We start from the raw sequence: 18,532 nt of genomic DNA, 5'->3' as shown, positions 1-18,532 counted from the left end.
AAAATATACTCCTACCAGCAGTATATGAGAGTTCATCTTGCTTCACATCCTGGCAAACATTTAATATTGTTGGGCTTTAAAATTTTTGTCAGTATGATATGTACTAATGGTATTTTATTGGGGCTTATATTTTCGTGGACATCTTTTTGTTAGAGTTGCAATTAAGCCAGACTCGTGGAGACAAAATACCTCGGCAAAGCAACTTTAATAACTTCTGCAGAAGGACGTGCTGCCACTAGTAAAAGCTGGCCAGCAAGCTCTTGGGCAGGGAGTTAGGTTCTGTTTTTGTTCCTAACTCAGGCCCTAGGCTGATTCTTGCCCCATTGGCTGGGGTGGTGACTATACAATTGTACTCTTTCCTGATTGGTTAGTTTAAATGGCTGTGCAAAGGAGGAAGGGAGAGGTGGGGATAGCGTTAACTTCATGAAACTGGATGAAGAGGGTTGGGGAATGTTGGAGAAACCAGATGAAGGGGGTAGGGAAATTGTTGCCTGAAACTGAATGAAGGGAGTTGGGAAAATTCCTGTTGAAGGAAAGAACATGAGGTAAACAAGTTTTTTTTTCCTTCAGTCCCCTCTATTATTGATACATTCTTATTCTTTTCTTCAAACTTGGTAAGCAGAAGTTGGCTCTGGTCATTGGTGTTCATTAATAGCATCTGGTTAAAATAAGTTGGAGGGCTCTGATTGGTTATGGCCATCTCGATCAGTCTGTGAATCAGGCCTCCAGCACATAGGATGATGCAGTATCTTATAAGAATCAAGACTCCAGTAACAATTATTGGGGGAGGGAGAAGTACAGAGAGGTCATTAATCCTTTCCATTTTCCAAATCTTTGTTCCATTAAATTAGTGGAAGTGTCATCTATACTAGAGTTTTCATCTAACTCATTTACACGTGTGCAAGGCTTTGGTAATGGTGCCATCTGGGGCTGTGTTATTGGGGATGTAGGTACAACATTGGGTTCCAGTCATAACACACACTCCACCTTGCTCTGCTAGTACCATATCTAGATCTAGTCTATTCTCCCAGGCCATTTGGCTGGTATGACCAAGCTGTTCTGTGATTCCCTTAATCACATCCCTAGTATAATTGACAAATTTTTGTTGATGATAATATATATATAGTTTATCCAATCTACATTCTTGTTTATGGTTACCCACCAGAATAAAGCTGATTCAAATCCAGCTGCAGTTTGATGCCGTGCCTTGAACTTGTTGGGAACCCCCCTGTGGAACTCTAGTAGAATCTATCTATCTATCTATCTATCTATCTATCTATCTATCTATCTAATCTATCTATCATCTATCTATCATCTATCAATTATTCTATATCTATCTATCTATCAATCAATCAAGGGTGGAATGACCCATGGGGAGTTGATGACACTCCTCTTGTTTCGCCTATTTTGTGACAAGCTCTAAGACAGGGGTCTCAAACTCGCGGCCCGCCGAACAATTTTGTGTGGCCTGCAGACTAATCCACGAAGTTCAAAATATTTTGGATAAAATTAAGTAAGCCTAGGGGCCTACTTGTATTTTTCATTTCTCTAGCATTCTAGCTAGATATTAGCTTAGTTAACAGCAGTTGTGATGCGAACTACAGTTTCTGGTCGTTTTGTGACACTGAGTAAACTGCATGTACGACTGTGCTTGTTGTACTGATTTTTTTTTGTTTTCAACTGCAGTGAGAAAAGTGTTGCGTAACAGTTGCCTTTCGTAGACCTAGTGCGGCCCGCCGAACGGCTGTGATCTTGCTCTGCGGCCCACATGCTGAGTTGAGTTTGAGACCCCTGCTCTAAGATGTGAAGTAGGGAGGCAAATGCCAGGGTAAAAGGGATGGCCAGTTGTATTAGGGAGCAAGTGCTGCCCCAGCTGACCCAGAGAGTCTTAGATCCTCGTACCGCAATACCACCACCACCCAGCCTCAGCTCTGGGGATCATAATGGCAGATTGGTCTGTCATCCCTGTGAAATTGTTGGCTCTCACTGCACAGAGTTAGGTTTCCTGCAAAGGCCAAATTGCTCCCCCACCTTGAGAAGCATGAAGATAAATTGGCAGTAGGATCAGACACTCTAATAGACCTTAGGGCAGCGGTTCTCAACCCTTAGGGGCTGACCCACAGGGCCTTTGACCTCTGGGAAACAGCAGCAGTAATGATTAACATGGCTCATTTTGCCAGGCGGTGGAGTGTTGGAATTGGGCTACCACACAGTTTATCCCATCAGAGTCCAAGGACCACCCGAGTGGAAATGAGACTGAGTCTCCGGTCTCCCTGTAGCATGAGCATAACACTTGATTTTGTTTAGAGTGAACAGAATCTTTGATCCATTCTACCCAGGCATTTGTCTCTTGGTATCCTGTTTCTATTGCTAGGGTCTGTTTTAAATCCTTCACTTCTATTATTACTAGGTAGAGGGAGGCCTGGAGGGCCCCCCTTTCAATTTGGAGCGCTAGTCCTAATATTACCATTAAATCTCTTCCCAAAAAATTGGTCCCACCCTCTGGGAATTTGGTTTGAGGAGATTTCAAGCCCGGGTGGTAGTACTAAGGGAGGAGTGAGAGACTGCAGAGTTGATCAGGAAGGTGACACCAGTCCTTAATGATCTCACCTCTGAGTTTACAAGGGGCTGTGGATGGGACCAGTGGGAGTAGAAGAACTCCAGGCCCCCTGTTCTTCGTCGAACATCATGAGGGAATCAGCTTTTTCTCTTTGTCCCATTCTGGGCACCCCTTAAAATGACTATACTTTCAACATTTAAAGCATTTGTTCTCTCCCTTTCCTCCTCACTCTTGTCGACTTGCATTTGTTCCCCTTCCCCTTTTGTCACCTTTGTTCACTTTCTCAGTTCCTTCTCTTTGTTTTTTTCCCTCTTCACAAGCCTTCTACAGCCTGCACCACATACATCACAATACAACATTTAAATTTTAGCAAGATTAACATCTGATTCTTGTTAACAGCATACACCTTAGCCTATCCTTTCACTTTTTTTTCCCAGAGATTCAATGCTAAATACATTTTACTTTTATAAACACTGTTATCTGGAGAGGCTTTTGAGGAATTAGCTTGCATCTGAGTGAGGTGCTATTATCCCATCACATAAGGCCAAGGCACAAGGCCCTGTCTAATCTTAAAAAAGACGGATGGGAAAATTCCTCACAATCCTGAACCCTTTAGGGCAGGGATCAGGAAGGTAGCCATATTCAATACTTAAGACATCAATTGCTCTTAATAAAAATAAGCACTTATCCCTAATATACAGTACTGCAAGTGCAGGTTAAATTTATTTGTTAACAGTTGCCTGCTGTTTTCTGCTCCCAGATGAAATGAAGCAACTCGTCTGATAACAAGAGAAACTTGATAATACAAAAGCTACCATTAGAAGAAATCCTTTCAGGATTATTAAGCCACTTCTTTGCTGTGAAGCTCCTATAGTAGTAATAAGTATTATTAAATCACCTGAAAAAAAATTCCAAAAGAGAACCACACTAAAGCACATCCAAACTTTAGTGTTTCAAAAAAATTCCCAAGCTGTTAATCTATGTCAGCCCAGTGGGCTAGACCAACCCCCAGTCCAACACTCTCCTTCCCCAGGCCCTACACCTGGAATCCAGTAGATCTTCACCAACTTTCCCAGCTGCACAATTCAGAAGTTGAAAAAAAAAAAAACCCACAAAGCTTTTTTAGGATGGGGAGTTACTTGCCAACTTGGAAGTTGCGATTTCTTATTTTTTCCATCCTAAATATTTAAGTTTTCTGGCATGAGTTATCCAATATCATAAACTAAAGAAATTACTCAACCCAGCCCTCCTGATCCCAGCTATAATAGGCCATTGCCAAAGACTAATTGCCAAAATTTGCCCCACCCCTTAAATAGAAGGTATTTTAAAAGTCACATTATTTGAAAACTTAGCTTCAACATTTGGCCTAGTCAAGCTCTTCTGAAGTTCTGAGGAGATGACTGAATGTGAACGGAAGCTGCACTGTGCTGTACATTTCAGCTTCAGCTGGGAATACTCTTCCAAGGGAACAGGCAGCTCCAATCCCTAAAGGCGTTGTTGCAATAGCATATCGGTACAATCCTTCTCTAACCCAGTTTGTTAATAGTGCTATAGCATCTGTGGAAAGTTAGCCATTTCTCCAATGGACAGTTCCGCCAGACCTCAAAGTGAAGACTGCTTGTGCTCTGGTTTTTAGAAAATGTTTACACCTGTGGTGGTCTGATTATCTGGATTCTGGATTTTCTTTTTTCTTTTTCTTTAAGTTTTACTACCTGGAAGGGGTGAAAGATCTTTTCCTCACTTTGAATTATTATTTTTTTTCTCAGTAGAATCTTTAATATGAACAACATGAAAGCTGGTGCATAACATAATAACCAAATTCTAAATAATGTAATTTGACATGCAAATGACAATTACAATACAGAGACACAGGCATGACACATAAATAAAACTTCATTGCCTGACAAGGCTGTGGTGCAGTGGATAGAGCATTAGACTGGGACGCAGAGGACCCAGGTTTGAAACCTCGAGGTCACCGGCTTGAGTGCAGGCTCATCCAGCTTGAGCGCGGGCTTACCAGCTTGATCACGGGGTTGCTGGTTTGAGCATGGGATCATAGACATGACCCCATGGTTCCTGATTTGAGCCCAGAGGTTGCTGGCTTGAGCAAAGGGTCACTCGCTCTGCTATAGCCCCCCTCCAGGCACTTATGAGAAACCAATCAATGAACAACTGAGGTGCCACAGCAAAGAATTGATGTGTCTCATCTCTCTCCCTTCTTGTTTGTCCTTATCTGTCCCTCTCTCTGACTCTCTCTCTGTCTCTGTCACACACACACACATACACGCACACAAAACCCGTGATTAAACCTAATAGCAGAGCTGCTACTTGGCCCTTATCTCTGAAGACAATAAACACAGAGCACAGCAATTAGTATGGCAAGGCCTTAGAGTACAGAACAAAGAAACAAGTTTAGGATCCAAAATATCAATCTATTTAAGTTTAAGTGAGTGTTCTTTACATATTCTACTTTTAAAGCAACAATGCCCAGAGTATTTGAATACAGGAATGAAACTATTGTATTTATTTCAGTATTAGAGCTAGCACTTACAATTTTGCATGCAAGAACTTAATTTAGACCTCAAAAGAGCCACATCTTGGCTCTCCTAGGTTGATATCATTTGCTGCTTCTTTTTTCTAGTTGTTTGGAGATTATTATCACTATAAGTGTTTGGCCCAGTGAAACATTGGGAGGTTTCTTTCCCTTTTGTTTGGTACCATCTTTGTCTCCAGTTGTTATGGTAGAGGTGTGACTTCCTATCCTGACTGTCGTGATTCCTGAGAGAGGCTCAGTCCCCTGTTCCTGGAGGTTTCTTGCATTCTTGTCATTTGCTTAGTCTGTCTCCAGCTGTCCCCTTGTTGTGGACATTAAGTGCCTCTTAGCAATTGGTGGGTTGGTATGAGCCCCAGACTCAATCAAGCACTGCTTGATACTGCCATAAGCCATATGAGGCCACTATGGAACCGTGCTGAGGCACGACACCTGCATCTCTCCCTGAGCATGAAGGAGCACTTCGCCACACCTGCAACTTTTCTTACCTTGGTCCATGCACAGAGTGCCTGGTTGCCATGGTATCACCTTTGAGGGCCCCTTCCCGGCCTTGCCGAGTGTCTGGGTTTGTTTGTTTCTTGGGCTGAATCATAGTCCCTTTAGTCGAGGGTCACTGCAATGGAGAGCGAGATGCGTCTTCCTTGACAGAGGGCTGAGACCCCTCCCGAGAGGACCAGGGATCCTGGATGAGCCCCCAAATTGTTAGAGTTGCAATTAAGCAAGACTCGTGGAGCCAGTACCTCAGCAAGGCAACTTTAATAACTTCTGCAGAAGGACGTGCTGCCACTAGTGAAAGCTGTATGAGCAGGGCTGGGGAATCGTTGCTGGAAACTGGATGAAGGGGGTTGGGGAAATTCCCATTGAAGAAAAAAATGAGGTAAATAAGTTGTTTTTACTTTTTTTTTACATTATTGGTCATTTGGATTTATTCTTGTGAAAGACCTCTGTATCTTTCCCCCTTTTTTTCTGTTGAATTACATGTATTTCTTTCATTGATTTGTAGAAGTTCTTTATATAGTTTGTATTTGCACCTTTTTTGGGTTACACTGTATGGGTGGAAAATATCTTGCTATTCTTTGGCTTGCGTTTTCACTCTTATTTATAGTGACTTTTGATGAACAGAAGCCATGCACTTTAATTTAGTTAAATGTATCAGTATTTTGCTTTTATGATTAGTACTTTGTATTTAAGCAGTCTTTCCCCATTTCAAGATTAATGAATTTACCCTCCTTTGATTTTTCTGGAAAAGTATTATTTTGCTTTTCATTTCAAAGTCTTACTTAACCAGAGCTGATTTTTATATATGTTGTGAAGTAGGAGTTGCAGTATATTGTTGTTGTTGATGTATAATGAAGAAAATCCAGCGTATTACAGATAAGTAGTTGGCAAAAGGAGAATTTTAATAACTTTTTCACATAATTGTAGATATTCTTTGATATCATGTCAAAGTCGTTAATTGCAGTTTCTTAAGGATTTATTTCATTGCCAAATCCAAAACCACATCAGTGATCTTTTGTAATTTGTCAAATTAAAATATATTTGTCTCTCTTTTATACTGGGAATCTTTTACCTATGTGTTATTTTGCAATGTCATGCATTGATCATTTGGAACATTGGTTCACTAAGTGATGCAGCTCTTCAAAATATTGACATGATGCATTATATGATATCTACAATCTCATTCTTTAGTATTATTACTGCATTTATCAGGAAACTTTTTATGAATTGGGAACTAGTTAGGTACATGGTGGACGATCCAAGTTTTCCAAAATTCTAATTTCTGTTTGAAACTTTACAGTTGCAACAAATACTCTCAGTTTTTTTTTTCTGGAAGTGACTGGCTCACTTAGTTCATTTTTGAGAAAATGCCTGTCAAAGACCCAAGTCTGAATAACCGTAGATTGTCAATTGTTCTTTCAGATAAAAATGATGTTCTGTGAAAAAGCAGCTAGTTCAGCTCACAATTCAAACAATTATATAAGTGATTATCCTTCATACAACGATAGTATTTTTATGTGTGATAGAAATGAAATGTTTTATCTGTACTTTTCCATTTTCACATAGAATATGAAGAAATATATTAAAGATATGTTCTCAGGGCTACGATTTAATAAAATTAATAACTTTTAGTACTTCATCAAGGACATAATTTATTAAAAAAGTTTTAATTGCCTTTATTAGGGTGACACTAATTAACAAAGTTACACGGGTTTCAGGTACCCAGTTCTCCTGTACATCGTCTGTACACTGTCTTGTGTGTTTACCACCCAAACCAAGTCTCCTTCCATCATCATTCATTCCCTGTTCCCTCCTTCACCTCCTCCTCCCCCAGGACATTTTTTCCCCTAATGCTTTTAAAACTTGATTTATTTAGGCCCTGGCCGGTTGGCTAAGCGGTGGAGCGTCGGCCTGGCGTGCGGGGGACCCGGGTTCGATTCCCGGCCAGGGCACATAGGAGGGGCGTCCATTTGCTTCTCCACCCCCCCCCTTCCTCTCTGTCTCTCTCTTCCCTTCCCGCAGCCGAGGCTCCATTGGAGCAAGGATGGCCCGGGCGCTGGGGATGGCTCCTTGGCCTCTGCCCCAGGCGCTAGAGTGGCTCTGGTCGCGGCAGAGCGACGCCCCGGAGGGGCAGAGCATCGCCCCCTGGTGGGCAGAGCATCACCCCTGGTGGGCGTGCCGGGTGGATCCCGGTCAGGCGCATGCGGGAGTCTGTCAGACTGTCTCTCCCCGTTTCCAGCTTCAGAAAAGTACAAAAAGGAAAAAAAAAACCAAACAAACAAACAAAAAACTTTATTTATTTATTTGAGGAGAGAAAGAGAGAGAGATAGAAACATTGTTCCTGTATGTGCCCTGACTGAGGCTTGAACCCACAACCTTTATGCCAGACTGGTCTGCCAGAAATTTCGTGCTGGTCCTCGAAAGAGTTAAGCACTCTGAAGTTGTAGGAAGATTATAGACCCTATGGTCTTAGTTAAATTTGCTTATGCTCAGGGTGATTCCTGCCTTAGCGGTCCCCGAAGTAATTATACTATGTTCACTGATCCCCAGTGTAAAACGGTTGAAAACCACTGCTCTAATCAACTGAGCTATCGTGTTGGGGTGGGCATTTTCTTTATTGTAGCTAAACACATAACATGAGATCAACCGTAACAAAAATTTAACTGAAGCTTATTAAGCTTATTAACGATAAGCACAGTGTTGCACAACAGATCTCTAAATCTTTTTCACTTTGGATGACTGAAGTATTATACCCATTTAATAGCAACATCCCATTTCTCTTTCCCTCTAGTTCTGGGAACCACCAGAATTCTACTTTAGATACCTCATATGAGTGGAATCATGCAGTACTTATACTTCTGTGACTGACTTACTCACTTAGCATATTGTCCTCAGAGTTCATCCATGTTGTAGTAAGACATGGTTTGTCTTATGACTGAATAATATTCCACTGTACATATATATACATCTTCTGCATTCTTTTGTGATTGGTCATTTGGGTTTCTTCCCTTTGTCTACTGTAAATAATGCTGCAATGATCAGGAAAGTGCAAATACTTCTTTGAGACCCCAGTCTCAACTTTTATGAGTAAATACCCAGAGGGATTGCTGGATCACATGGTAGTTCATTTTTAATTTTTTGAGGAATTTTCATACTATTTTTCATAGCAGCTGTACCATTTTATATACATTCCCACCAACAGTGCACAAGGGTTTCAGTTTCTTCACATCCTTCCCAACACTTGTTAGTTTTGTTTAAAGAATTAAGTTTCTTACAGTAGTTTTATGTTCACAGAAAAATTGAGAGAAAGGTACAGAGATTTCCCATTTACCCCTGGCCATCACACATGGATAGCCTCCCCAATTATCAACATTACTTACTAGAGCGGTAGTTTGTTACAGTTGACAAACTTACACTAATACATCATAGCCACCTGAAGATTATAGTTTATTTTTAGCTTCACTCTTAGTGGTGTACGTTCTCTGGCTTTGGAAAAGTGTGTAATTATGTGCACCCATCATAATAATGCAGTATTTTCACTGCCCTAAAAATCCTCTCTGCCTGACCAGGCAGTGGCGCAGTGGATAGAGCATCGGATTGGGATGCCGAGGACCCAGGTTTGAAACCCCGAGGTTGCCAGCTTGAGCGTGGGCTCATCTTGCTTGAGCAAAAATGCTCACCAGCTTGGACCCAAGGTCGCTGGCTCAAGCAAGGGCTTACTCAGTCTGCTGAAGGCCCATGGTCAAGGCACGTATGAGAAAGCAATCAATGAACAACTAAGGTGCCGCAACGAAAAGCTGATAATTGATGCTTCTCATTTCTCTCCATTCCTGTCTGTCTGTCCCTATCTATCCTTCTATCTGACTCTCTCTGTCCCTGTAAAAAAAAAAAAGATAAAAAAATCCTCTCTGCTTTGCCTATTTATCCCTCCTTTAACCCCCAACTCCTGGCAACCACTGATCTGTTTACTGTCTCTAGGTTTGCTTTTTCCAAAATGTCGTATAGCTGGAAACATACACTATGTTTGTAAAAGCCTTTTTCAGATTGGCTTTTTTCACTTAATGATATGCACTTAAGTTTCCTCCATGCCTTTTTATGTCTTGATAGCTCATCTCTGTTCAGTGCTGAATAATATTCTATTTCAGGGATCCCCAAACTTTTTATACAGGGGGCCAGTTTACTGTCCCTCAGACTGTTGGAGGGCCAGACTATAAAAAAAACTATGAACAAATCCCTATGCACACTGCACATATCTTATTTTAAAATAAAAAAACAAAATGGGAACAAATACAATATTTAAAATAAACAAGTAAATTTAAATCAACAAACTGACCAGTATTTCAATGTGAGGCGCTACAGCTGCAGACCGGATGTGTGTCATATGACACGCTTCCGGAGCCCTGACGCGTGCATCCCGCGTCACTGGAAGTAGTACTGTATGAGCGATGCCACGCTTTCTGACCAATGAAAGAGGTGCCCCTTCCGGAAGTGCGGTGGGGGCTGGATAAATGGCCTCGGGGCCGTAGTTTGGGGACCCCTGTAATCTATTGTGTGAATGTACCACAGTTTATTTATCCATTCACTAACTGAAGGACATTGGTGTCTTCCAAGTTTGGGCAGTTATTAATAAAGCTGAACTAAATATCCATGTGGAGGTTTTTGTGTGGATATATTTTTATCTCCTTTGAGTTAATACCATGGAGTAGTACTGCTAGATTGTAAGGTAAGAAGAATGTGTTTCGTTTTATAAGAAACTACCAAATTGTGTTCCAGTGAGCGAGACCTCCTATTTATTGTGTCCCATTCTCACCGGCATTTCTTAAAGTGAGTTTATTTATTTATTTATTTATTTTTATTTGTTCATTTTAGAGAGGAGAGAGAGAGAGAGAGAAGGGGGGAGGAGCAGGAAGCATCAACTCCCATATGTGCCTTGACCAGGCAGGCCCAGGGTTTCGAACTGGCAACCTCAGCATTTCCAGGTTGATGCTTTATCCACTGCGCCACCACAGGTCAGGCACTCACCAGCATTTCTTATTGGTTATTCCAGTAGACATGTGGTGGTATCTCATTGTTTTAATATCCCTGATATATTGTGTGTAGCATCTTTTCATACTTATTTGCCATCTTTACATCTTCTTTGATCAAGTGTTTATTAAGGTATTTTGCTCATTTTTAAATTAGGTTTATTTTTTTATTGTTGACGGCTAAGACTTCTTTTTATATTTCAGATAGCAGTCCTTATCAGGTATCTTATTTGTTTGATAATGTCATCCTTACAAATGTGAAGTGATATCTCATTGTAGTCTTGATTTGCCTTTCTCTGATAATAAGTGATGTCGAGCATCTTTTCATATATTTATTGGCCATTTGTAAGTCTTCTTTGGAGAAACGTCTATTCAAGTCCTTTACCCATTTTTAAATCTTTTTTTTTGCAATTGAGTTATAGATATTCCTTATATATTTTGGATATTAACCCCTTATCAGATATATGGTTTGTAAATATTTTCTTCCATTCTGTAAGTTGCCTTTTCATTCTGTTCATTTCCTTTGCTGTGTAATTTTTATTTTGATGTTCTACTTATCTGTTTTGCTTTTGTTGCCTTTGCTTTTGGTGTCATATTCAAGAAATCATTGCCAAGACCAGTGTCTTTTTTTTTCTTTTTTTAATATTTAATTTATTGTCCTGGCTGGATAGCTTGGTTTTTTGGATCATTGTCCTGAAATGCAGACATGGCCGGTTTGATCCATGTTTGGGGCACATACAGAAACAGATTGATGTGTCTCTCTCCCCCTTCCTCTCTCTGATATCAATAATAATAATAAAAAGTACACAGAAAATAAGATGAAAATAAAAAGAGAAGTCAACAAAGAACATTTAAAAAATATTTATTGATTTTACAGAGAGAAGAGTGGGGAGAATGAGAAATATCAACTCATAGTTGCTTCACTTTAGTTGTTCACTGCTTGCTTGTTGTATGTGCCTGACTGGGCAAGCCCAGGGTTTTGAACCAGCAACCTCAATGGTCCAGGTTGAGACTCTGCCCACAGGGCCACCACAGGCCAGACAAGACCAGTGTCTTGAATGAAACTTTCCCCGTTTTATTTTCTAAGGGTTTTACGGTTTCAGGCCTTATGTTTATATACTTAATTCACTTTGAGTTCAGATTTGTATTATGTTGTAAGATAGCTATCCAGTTTCATTCTTTTGCAAGTGACTGTGTTGCTGTTGAACCTCTCTAGTGAAGTTTTCAGTACAGTTATTACATCCCCTTTTTTTTTCATTTTTAGTGCGTGTGTGAGAGAGAGGGGAAGGCGGGCAGACAGGAAGGGAGAGAGCTGAGATGAAAAGCATCAACTCATCTTTGTGGCACCTTAGTTGTTCATTGATTGCTTTCTCATATGTACCTTGACCCCGGGGATGGGGCTCCAGCTGAGCCAGTGACCCCTTGCTCACACCAGCGACCATGGGGTAATATCTACGATCCAATGCTCAAGTCGGCTACTCCGCCCTTAAGCTGGTCAGCCTGCAATCAAGTCAGATAAGCCCTTGGGGTTTTGAACCTGGCTCCTCAATGTCCCAGGCCAATGCTCTATCCACTGTGCCACCACCTGGTCAGGCAGTTACTGCATTATTTAACTCCAAAAAAATAAATTTTTTTTTCTCTTTTGTTGAATTTCTCATTTTGTTCATGCATCACTTTCCTGAGCTTGATGAACATCTTTATGATTGTTAATTTTTTTATCAGATAATTTATGTACCTCTAGTTCTTTAGGATCAGTTTTTGGAGGGGTATTTTGTTCTTTTGGGGGGGTCATTTTCCCTATTTATGTTCCTTGTAATTTTGTGTTGGTGTCATTGCATTTGAAAAACACACTCCTGGCCCTGGCCGATTTGCTCAGTGGTAGAGCGTCGGCCTGGTGTGCAGGAGTCCCAGGTTCGATTCCCAGCCAGGCACACAGGAGAAGCGCCCATCTGCTTCTCCTTCCTCTCTGTCTCTCTCTTCCCCTCCCGCAGCCAAGGCTCCATTGGAGCAAAGATGGCCCGGGTGCTGGGGATGGCTCTGTGGCCTCTGCCTCAGGCGCTGGAATGGCTCTGGTTGCAACAGAGCAATGCCCCAGATGGGCAGAGCATTGCCCCCTGGTGGGTGTGCCGGGTGGATCCCGGTCGGCATATGCGGGAGTCTGTCTGACTGCCTCCCCATTTCCAACTTCAGAAAAATACAAAAAAAAAAAAAAAAGAAAAAGAAAAAGAAAAACACACTCCCCTCCAGTCTTTATGGACTGGCTTAGTACAGGGGAGAGGCCTTTACCAATTAGCCTAGTTATTGGGTCTGGGGAACTTTCACATCTTTTTTCTACATATGTCTTCTCTGGACTTAAGGGTGTTAATTCCAGATTAGAGGGATTTTCCAGTTTCTTTCTTTCAGAAGCTTGTACTTCCTTCCATCCTCTGGTGTCCATCTGTTGGGTCTTCTGAAGCAGCAGCACACCACCCCGCTCTTATTGTTCTTAGTGCCCCCCAGGTACCTAGAGTATGCCAGGTACCATCAGTACCCTAAGTCAGGCTAGAAGAAACAAGTCCCTCAGGCAATTCTCTCCAAAGCTGAACTGTTGGGCACACTCTCCAATCCTCTTTTTATTCCCTGAGGGAGAGGTTGCTGAGCTGTATTGGTCTCTATTTTCTGTATTGTGGGTTCTCTGGATTCACAGTTCGCCACCCACTGTTTTGTTCTCAGCAGGCTCCCTCGGCACCTAGAGTATGCCAGTACCTGTCTGTGTTCCAAGATATTCCAGAAAGAAACTAGTCCTTCAGACAGCCTCCCCTCACCAGTCAGAATGTTAGGTGTACTGCCCAGTCTTCTTTTTTCCTCCCCAGGGAGAATTTGGGAGCTAGGAATTTCGTTACAATTGCGTGTTGCTGTGCCCAGAGGAGGGACTATGGTGAAAGAGTGAATTTTTCTACCCGCTTTGATGAAGCTGCGTTAGTGTTTGCTGGGGTGCGAAGCTTCTGAGTTTCTCATAAAGGGAATTGGTATGTGTGTTGTTGAATTGGTGTTTCTATGGGAGGAAGGAAGGCCTGGGGCTTCCTATTCTGCCTTCTTGCTGATGTCACTCCCATTGAGCACATTCTTAAGTGAAACTGGCTTTTGTTTGTGAAGAGAAATATAATGAAGCAGTTTGGTGACATCTTCCGAGAGACTGGCTCTGTTCTTTCCTTTGATTTCTTAATCATGAAGGATTCAGTGCGTAGGTTAGGTGCGGCCTTGCTACGTGCTAAGGTGCCAGCGGGCTTCCTTTTTGCTTTTGAACTATTGCAAATGTCAGCGCAGAAAAAAAAAAAAAAAAAAAAAGGAGGGGGTGGTTGGTGGAATGAAATTTTAGTATTACTACAGATACAGTTTTGACCTCGCAGAACTGCAGAAAGTATCTTGGGGATCAAGTGTTTGTGAACCTTGAACTACTACTTTATCAAATTATAATAGTTCTTCTCTTCCTATTTTTCTAAGTCTTTTTCAAAAAATAGTAATGGATATTGAATATTGTCAAATGTCTTATGCATCTACTGACCTATAATGTGATTTAAAACGTGATGTAGTGAATTAATTTGAACCAACTTTGTGTATTGGAGATAAACCTACATTAGTCTTGATGTATTTAATATTTTTCCATTTATATATCTGTCTATATATTTAATACTTCACATGTTTAAATACCACAAGACATTTATTATTGTTATTAATATTCTTTTAGAATTACCCATACCACATTTTTCCTTGTCATTTCTTCTTCTTTTTTTAGTTTTTAGTTTTTAAATTTTTTCAAATACAAGTGAAAGTTTATTTAGAAAATCACAGAGGTAGAGAAAGTGAGACAGTTGGTCTTTGCGGGCTCAGGAAGCAAGTTACAGAGGCAAAATAAAGGGTTCTCGTTGCTCGGGTGAGAGGGAGAGAGTGCATTCTTTGACATTCCTTGCTGTTCTATCTAGGATCATTTTTATACTTCCTAATGAATGTCCTTAAACTTTTGTTTTAGTGTGTGAAATCAGTTATTGTTTGAAGTTCAGTCCTTATTTTCCTTTTTTTGGATATAGAATTTGAGATGTGCAGATACTTTGTTTTAAAACCTTTAGAATCTTTCAGCTCTTTCTGGCATTCAGTGTTCTTGTTAAGTCATGAAGATAATATTGTCTTTTCCTTAGTTGCTTAAATGTTTTTTTTCTTTGGTTTTCTGTAGCTTTATTGTAATGTGCCCAGATGTAGATTTCACTTCAGTTTTCAAAAACTGAATTCTTGGCTATTATTTCTTCAAATACTGCTTTTGTTCTATTCTCTTTATGGAATTCCAGTTGACCTTACCTCTTTTCACTGTAGCCTATATAGCTATTCTTCTTTGCTGTGTTTAAGTTAATTTAATGAAGTATTCAAAATGCAAATATTTTTCACTTATTTGTTTTTAAAGGTTTTATTATTAGAAACAATCTCAAATAGATGAGAAAGTAGAATAATATAATAACCCAATGATATATTATCAACCAGCTTTAATATTTGTCAACTGCAGACCAATCTTGTTTTATCTATAGCCCCACCCATTTCCCTGTTCTGTTGAAATATAATTTCATCTGTAAATATTTCAGCATCTATTTCTTAAAGATAGTCTTTATAAAATGTTTCAGTTGACTCATAAATGTTAATTTTTAAAATACTTGGTGAAACAGGACTCAAAGATCCATATATTGTGATTGATATATCTCTTTAAGCCCTTTTTACTCGGAGGGTCCTCCACCCCATCATCTTTTATTTTTCCTAGCAATATATTTGTTGAAGATATCGGGTCATTGTCCAATAGAGTTTCCCTGAGTCTGAATTTAGGTCAAGCCTTTAATTTTTTTAAGACAACTTCATAGGTGAGTGGTATATTCTTTTATCAGGATCAGGAGGCATATAATGTCTGGTTGTCTCTTGTGATGTAAACAGCCATTGATAGATGCCTAGGTCTTTTAATTTATTAGGCATCTTAAAATGGTAATGTTGTAATTCTATCATTCCTTCATTATATATTAGCTGAAATACTTAAATACAGAGACATTTCTTATCAATTGTTGGTTCCTGTATGAAGGCAGAATAAATGCTTGTTTTTAATTTTATCAGTTTTCAAAATAATGAATTGATTCACTGGCATCCTCCAGTTCTCACCAGTTAGGGTTTTATGTTTGTTTTATTCTCATTATAAACTCATTGTAAGAATGGATTTAAACATCTGATACATTTCCAAATATTTTTAGTTGATATAATTTGCTCTTTAAGGATCATCTTTGTTAAGATTTGAAATTAATACAGATTATTTCTGTTTTATTCTAGTTTGCATTTATGTCGGATCCTCAGTGAAAATAAAAGCCAAGATAGTTCAAGTTACAGAGGTAAGGGTTTTAAAAGTATCATAGCTATTATTTTTGGCTTGGTCAATATTAGTAAGTATCCTGGTTTTCATCAAATTGTTATAAATGGAAATGAAAGGTATAAGATTACTCACGTTATATAAAGTTTTTAAAATAATACATTACAATTAAAATTAAAACTTTAGTATAGTAGGACTTTATATCTTTGTATAGAATGTTATTTGACCTACATAATAATCATGATAATGCTTGGCTTTTATAATTGTGATATGGATTATTTAGTCAAATTTCAGCAGTTGCTACCTGCATTAAAAATTACATAGGCTAGTTATCAGTCCTAAATAGAAGAGAAAGATGATTGTGATCTTATTTACACTAGGAAATTTCCAGAAACAGAGGTTCAGTGTTTTTACTAAAGCTGGTTCTGTTTAGGTGGTATCTAGGGATCTTGTTAAAGGCAATTGTCATGGAAAACATTAAAAGCAAAGGAGTTGTAATTGCATATCACAAATAGAATTTATTAAGTAGAATGATATATTAAATGAAATGCTATTAGACAGGATATAAATTTCTAGTCATTTTAATTTTGAAGGGTGTCACTATTTAACATCATCAGTTTAAAATTAGGCATATGGATTTAGAAAAGGAGGGGCAAAAAATTATATCTAGTAAGTTTAGTTAAAGTATTTTCCTACCTAGCTTTCATTGGGTAAAACCCTTAACAGTTTTTTTTTTCAATCTAGGAGAAATAATTCATAACCAATATTCTATTTTAGCCCCAAAGCTATTAGATAAAATCCATTGTAGTTATTTAAATTATACCTTTGTGAATAGAAGATTAAGAACAGAATGATTTTCTGTAGATTAAGTTTGCTTTTGTTTTATAAAAAAATTATATATTTCTTAATATGAGCTTATATACTTTTTAAAGAAAATTTGGCTTTTTTGAGTGGAAAGCATTTTTTTAACAAATGAATAAGCCATTTTTTTCTGTCATTTGAGTAAGATCTATTTTAAGGCAACATTCCTAGCCTGAGTCCCCAGAGTTATTTTCGAACACATCCTGCTTATAAAATTGCTTGACCACTAATAAAGATTTCTTTAAAATAGTTTTTCATAAGGATTTCTGAAGTTGATATATAATGCCTTTTTTTAAAAAAAATTAAAAAATTACATTGATGAGAGAGAAAGAGAAAAACATCAACTCGTTTCACTTAGTTGTTCCATTTTATAGTGTAGTCATTGATTATGTTTTGTATGTGCCCTGGCCAGGGTTGAACCTCTGACTTCTGGTGCAACTAGTCGACACTATTCACTGAACCACCCTGCCAGGCTATAATGTCTTCCTTTTTGAATAAGTCAGTTGGCCGCCAGAAGTATAAGAAAGTAAAAAAAAAAAAAAAAAAAAAAAAAAAAAGACTTTCCTCCCTCCCTCCCTCCCTTCCTTCCTTCCTTTTTGTAAATTTTTTTATTGATTTTAGGGAGAGAGAAACATTCATTTGTTGTTCAACTTATCCACATATCTATTGATTGATTCTTGTATGTGCCCTGACTGGGGAACCCTCAACCTTGGCTTATGGGGACAATACTCTAACCAACTGAGCTATCCGGCCAGGGCAAGACTCCTAGCACTTGGATACTTATTTTTTTTTCTCCATGTTTAAAACAAAATTTTAATTTCTCAGTTAACTTTGATCTTGTTTGTGATTGGAACTTTCAGTGGGTAAGAGAAAGAATTCTCAAACTCTAAGCAGCATAACAGAGGATGATTACTCTTATTTTTAAATGGGGCTGTATGGATAACTATCAGCTACTGTTAACCCTTTGAATAGGGAGTTTTTTCATGCTCGCTGACCCCCAGGGGTGAGTTTGTTTTCCAAAAATGAAAGTAGTTCTAGTTACAGTTTTATTAACTTAAAATCATGTTTGTTTGATAACCAATTTATGGAAACAAGAAGAACATACATTTGCCTTTTTTAAATGTTCCCTTACACATTTTAAAAATAATTATTTTGTACTCTGGATGGTCAGGAGGCACGAGGATGTATATGAACGTTCATACTGCTCAAAGGGTTAATTTGCAATGTTGTTCTCATTCACGTTTGAAACCAAAACTGTTTGGAGCAGGGCTGCAATGGCCGAATTTGCTGGTACTCTCTTTTGTTTGCCTGCAGCACATCCTCAACACACACACTATTTGCTTCCATCTGCCAGCAATCAGGCTTTGGTTGGAGTGCCTCAGGTGCTATTCCGGGCAGGAACTGGATGCTGATTCTTCAGAATTCCCTTTGTTCTACGGAGATCAAGTTTGGGTTCCCTCTACCCTTTCCCTTTTGTCCCTCCCTTGAATTGATTTCAGTTCAAGCAGGCGCTTTCCCTTGCACACACACACTATTTTACTTTGTTCTTGTTTTATAAGTCCCTGCCCTCAATAAAATAACATTGTAATGATGACTAATAAACAGGAGTATTCCTAGTGATACTCAACATAACCAAGAACTAGTGTCTTCAGTGTTCAAATCCCACA

General features: G+C 39.1%; 1 protein-coding gene across 10 annotated transcripts in view; it reads left to right on the top strand.

The window, feature by feature from the left end:
* The window catches only part of THOC2 (THO complex subunit 2), a 142,624-nt gene that overhangs the window by 8,987 nt on the left and 115,105 nt on the right, over nt 1-18,532 (top strand). For all 10 annotated transcript variants that reach the window (XM_066357651.1, XM_066357648.1, XM_066357653.1 and 7 more), the window contains exon 2: nt 15,968-16,026. In XM_066357651.1, coding sequence (XP_066213748.1) covers nt 15,968-16,026 — 59 coding nt within the window. The remainder of the gene's footprint in view (nt 1-15,967; nt 16,027-18,532) is intronic.

The sequence above is a fragment of the Saccopteryx leptura genome, chromosome X (assembly GCF_036850995.1).
Source record: "Saccopteryx leptura isolate mSacLep1 chromosome X, mSacLep1_pri_phased_curated, whole genome shotgun sequence".
NCBI classification, from domain to species: Eukaryota; Metazoa; Chordata; class Mammalia; order Chiroptera; family Emballonuridae; genus Saccopteryx; species Saccopteryx leptura.
Note: the sequence above shows the minus strand (reverse complement) of the source record. Positions and strands in the feature narration are given on the sequence as shown.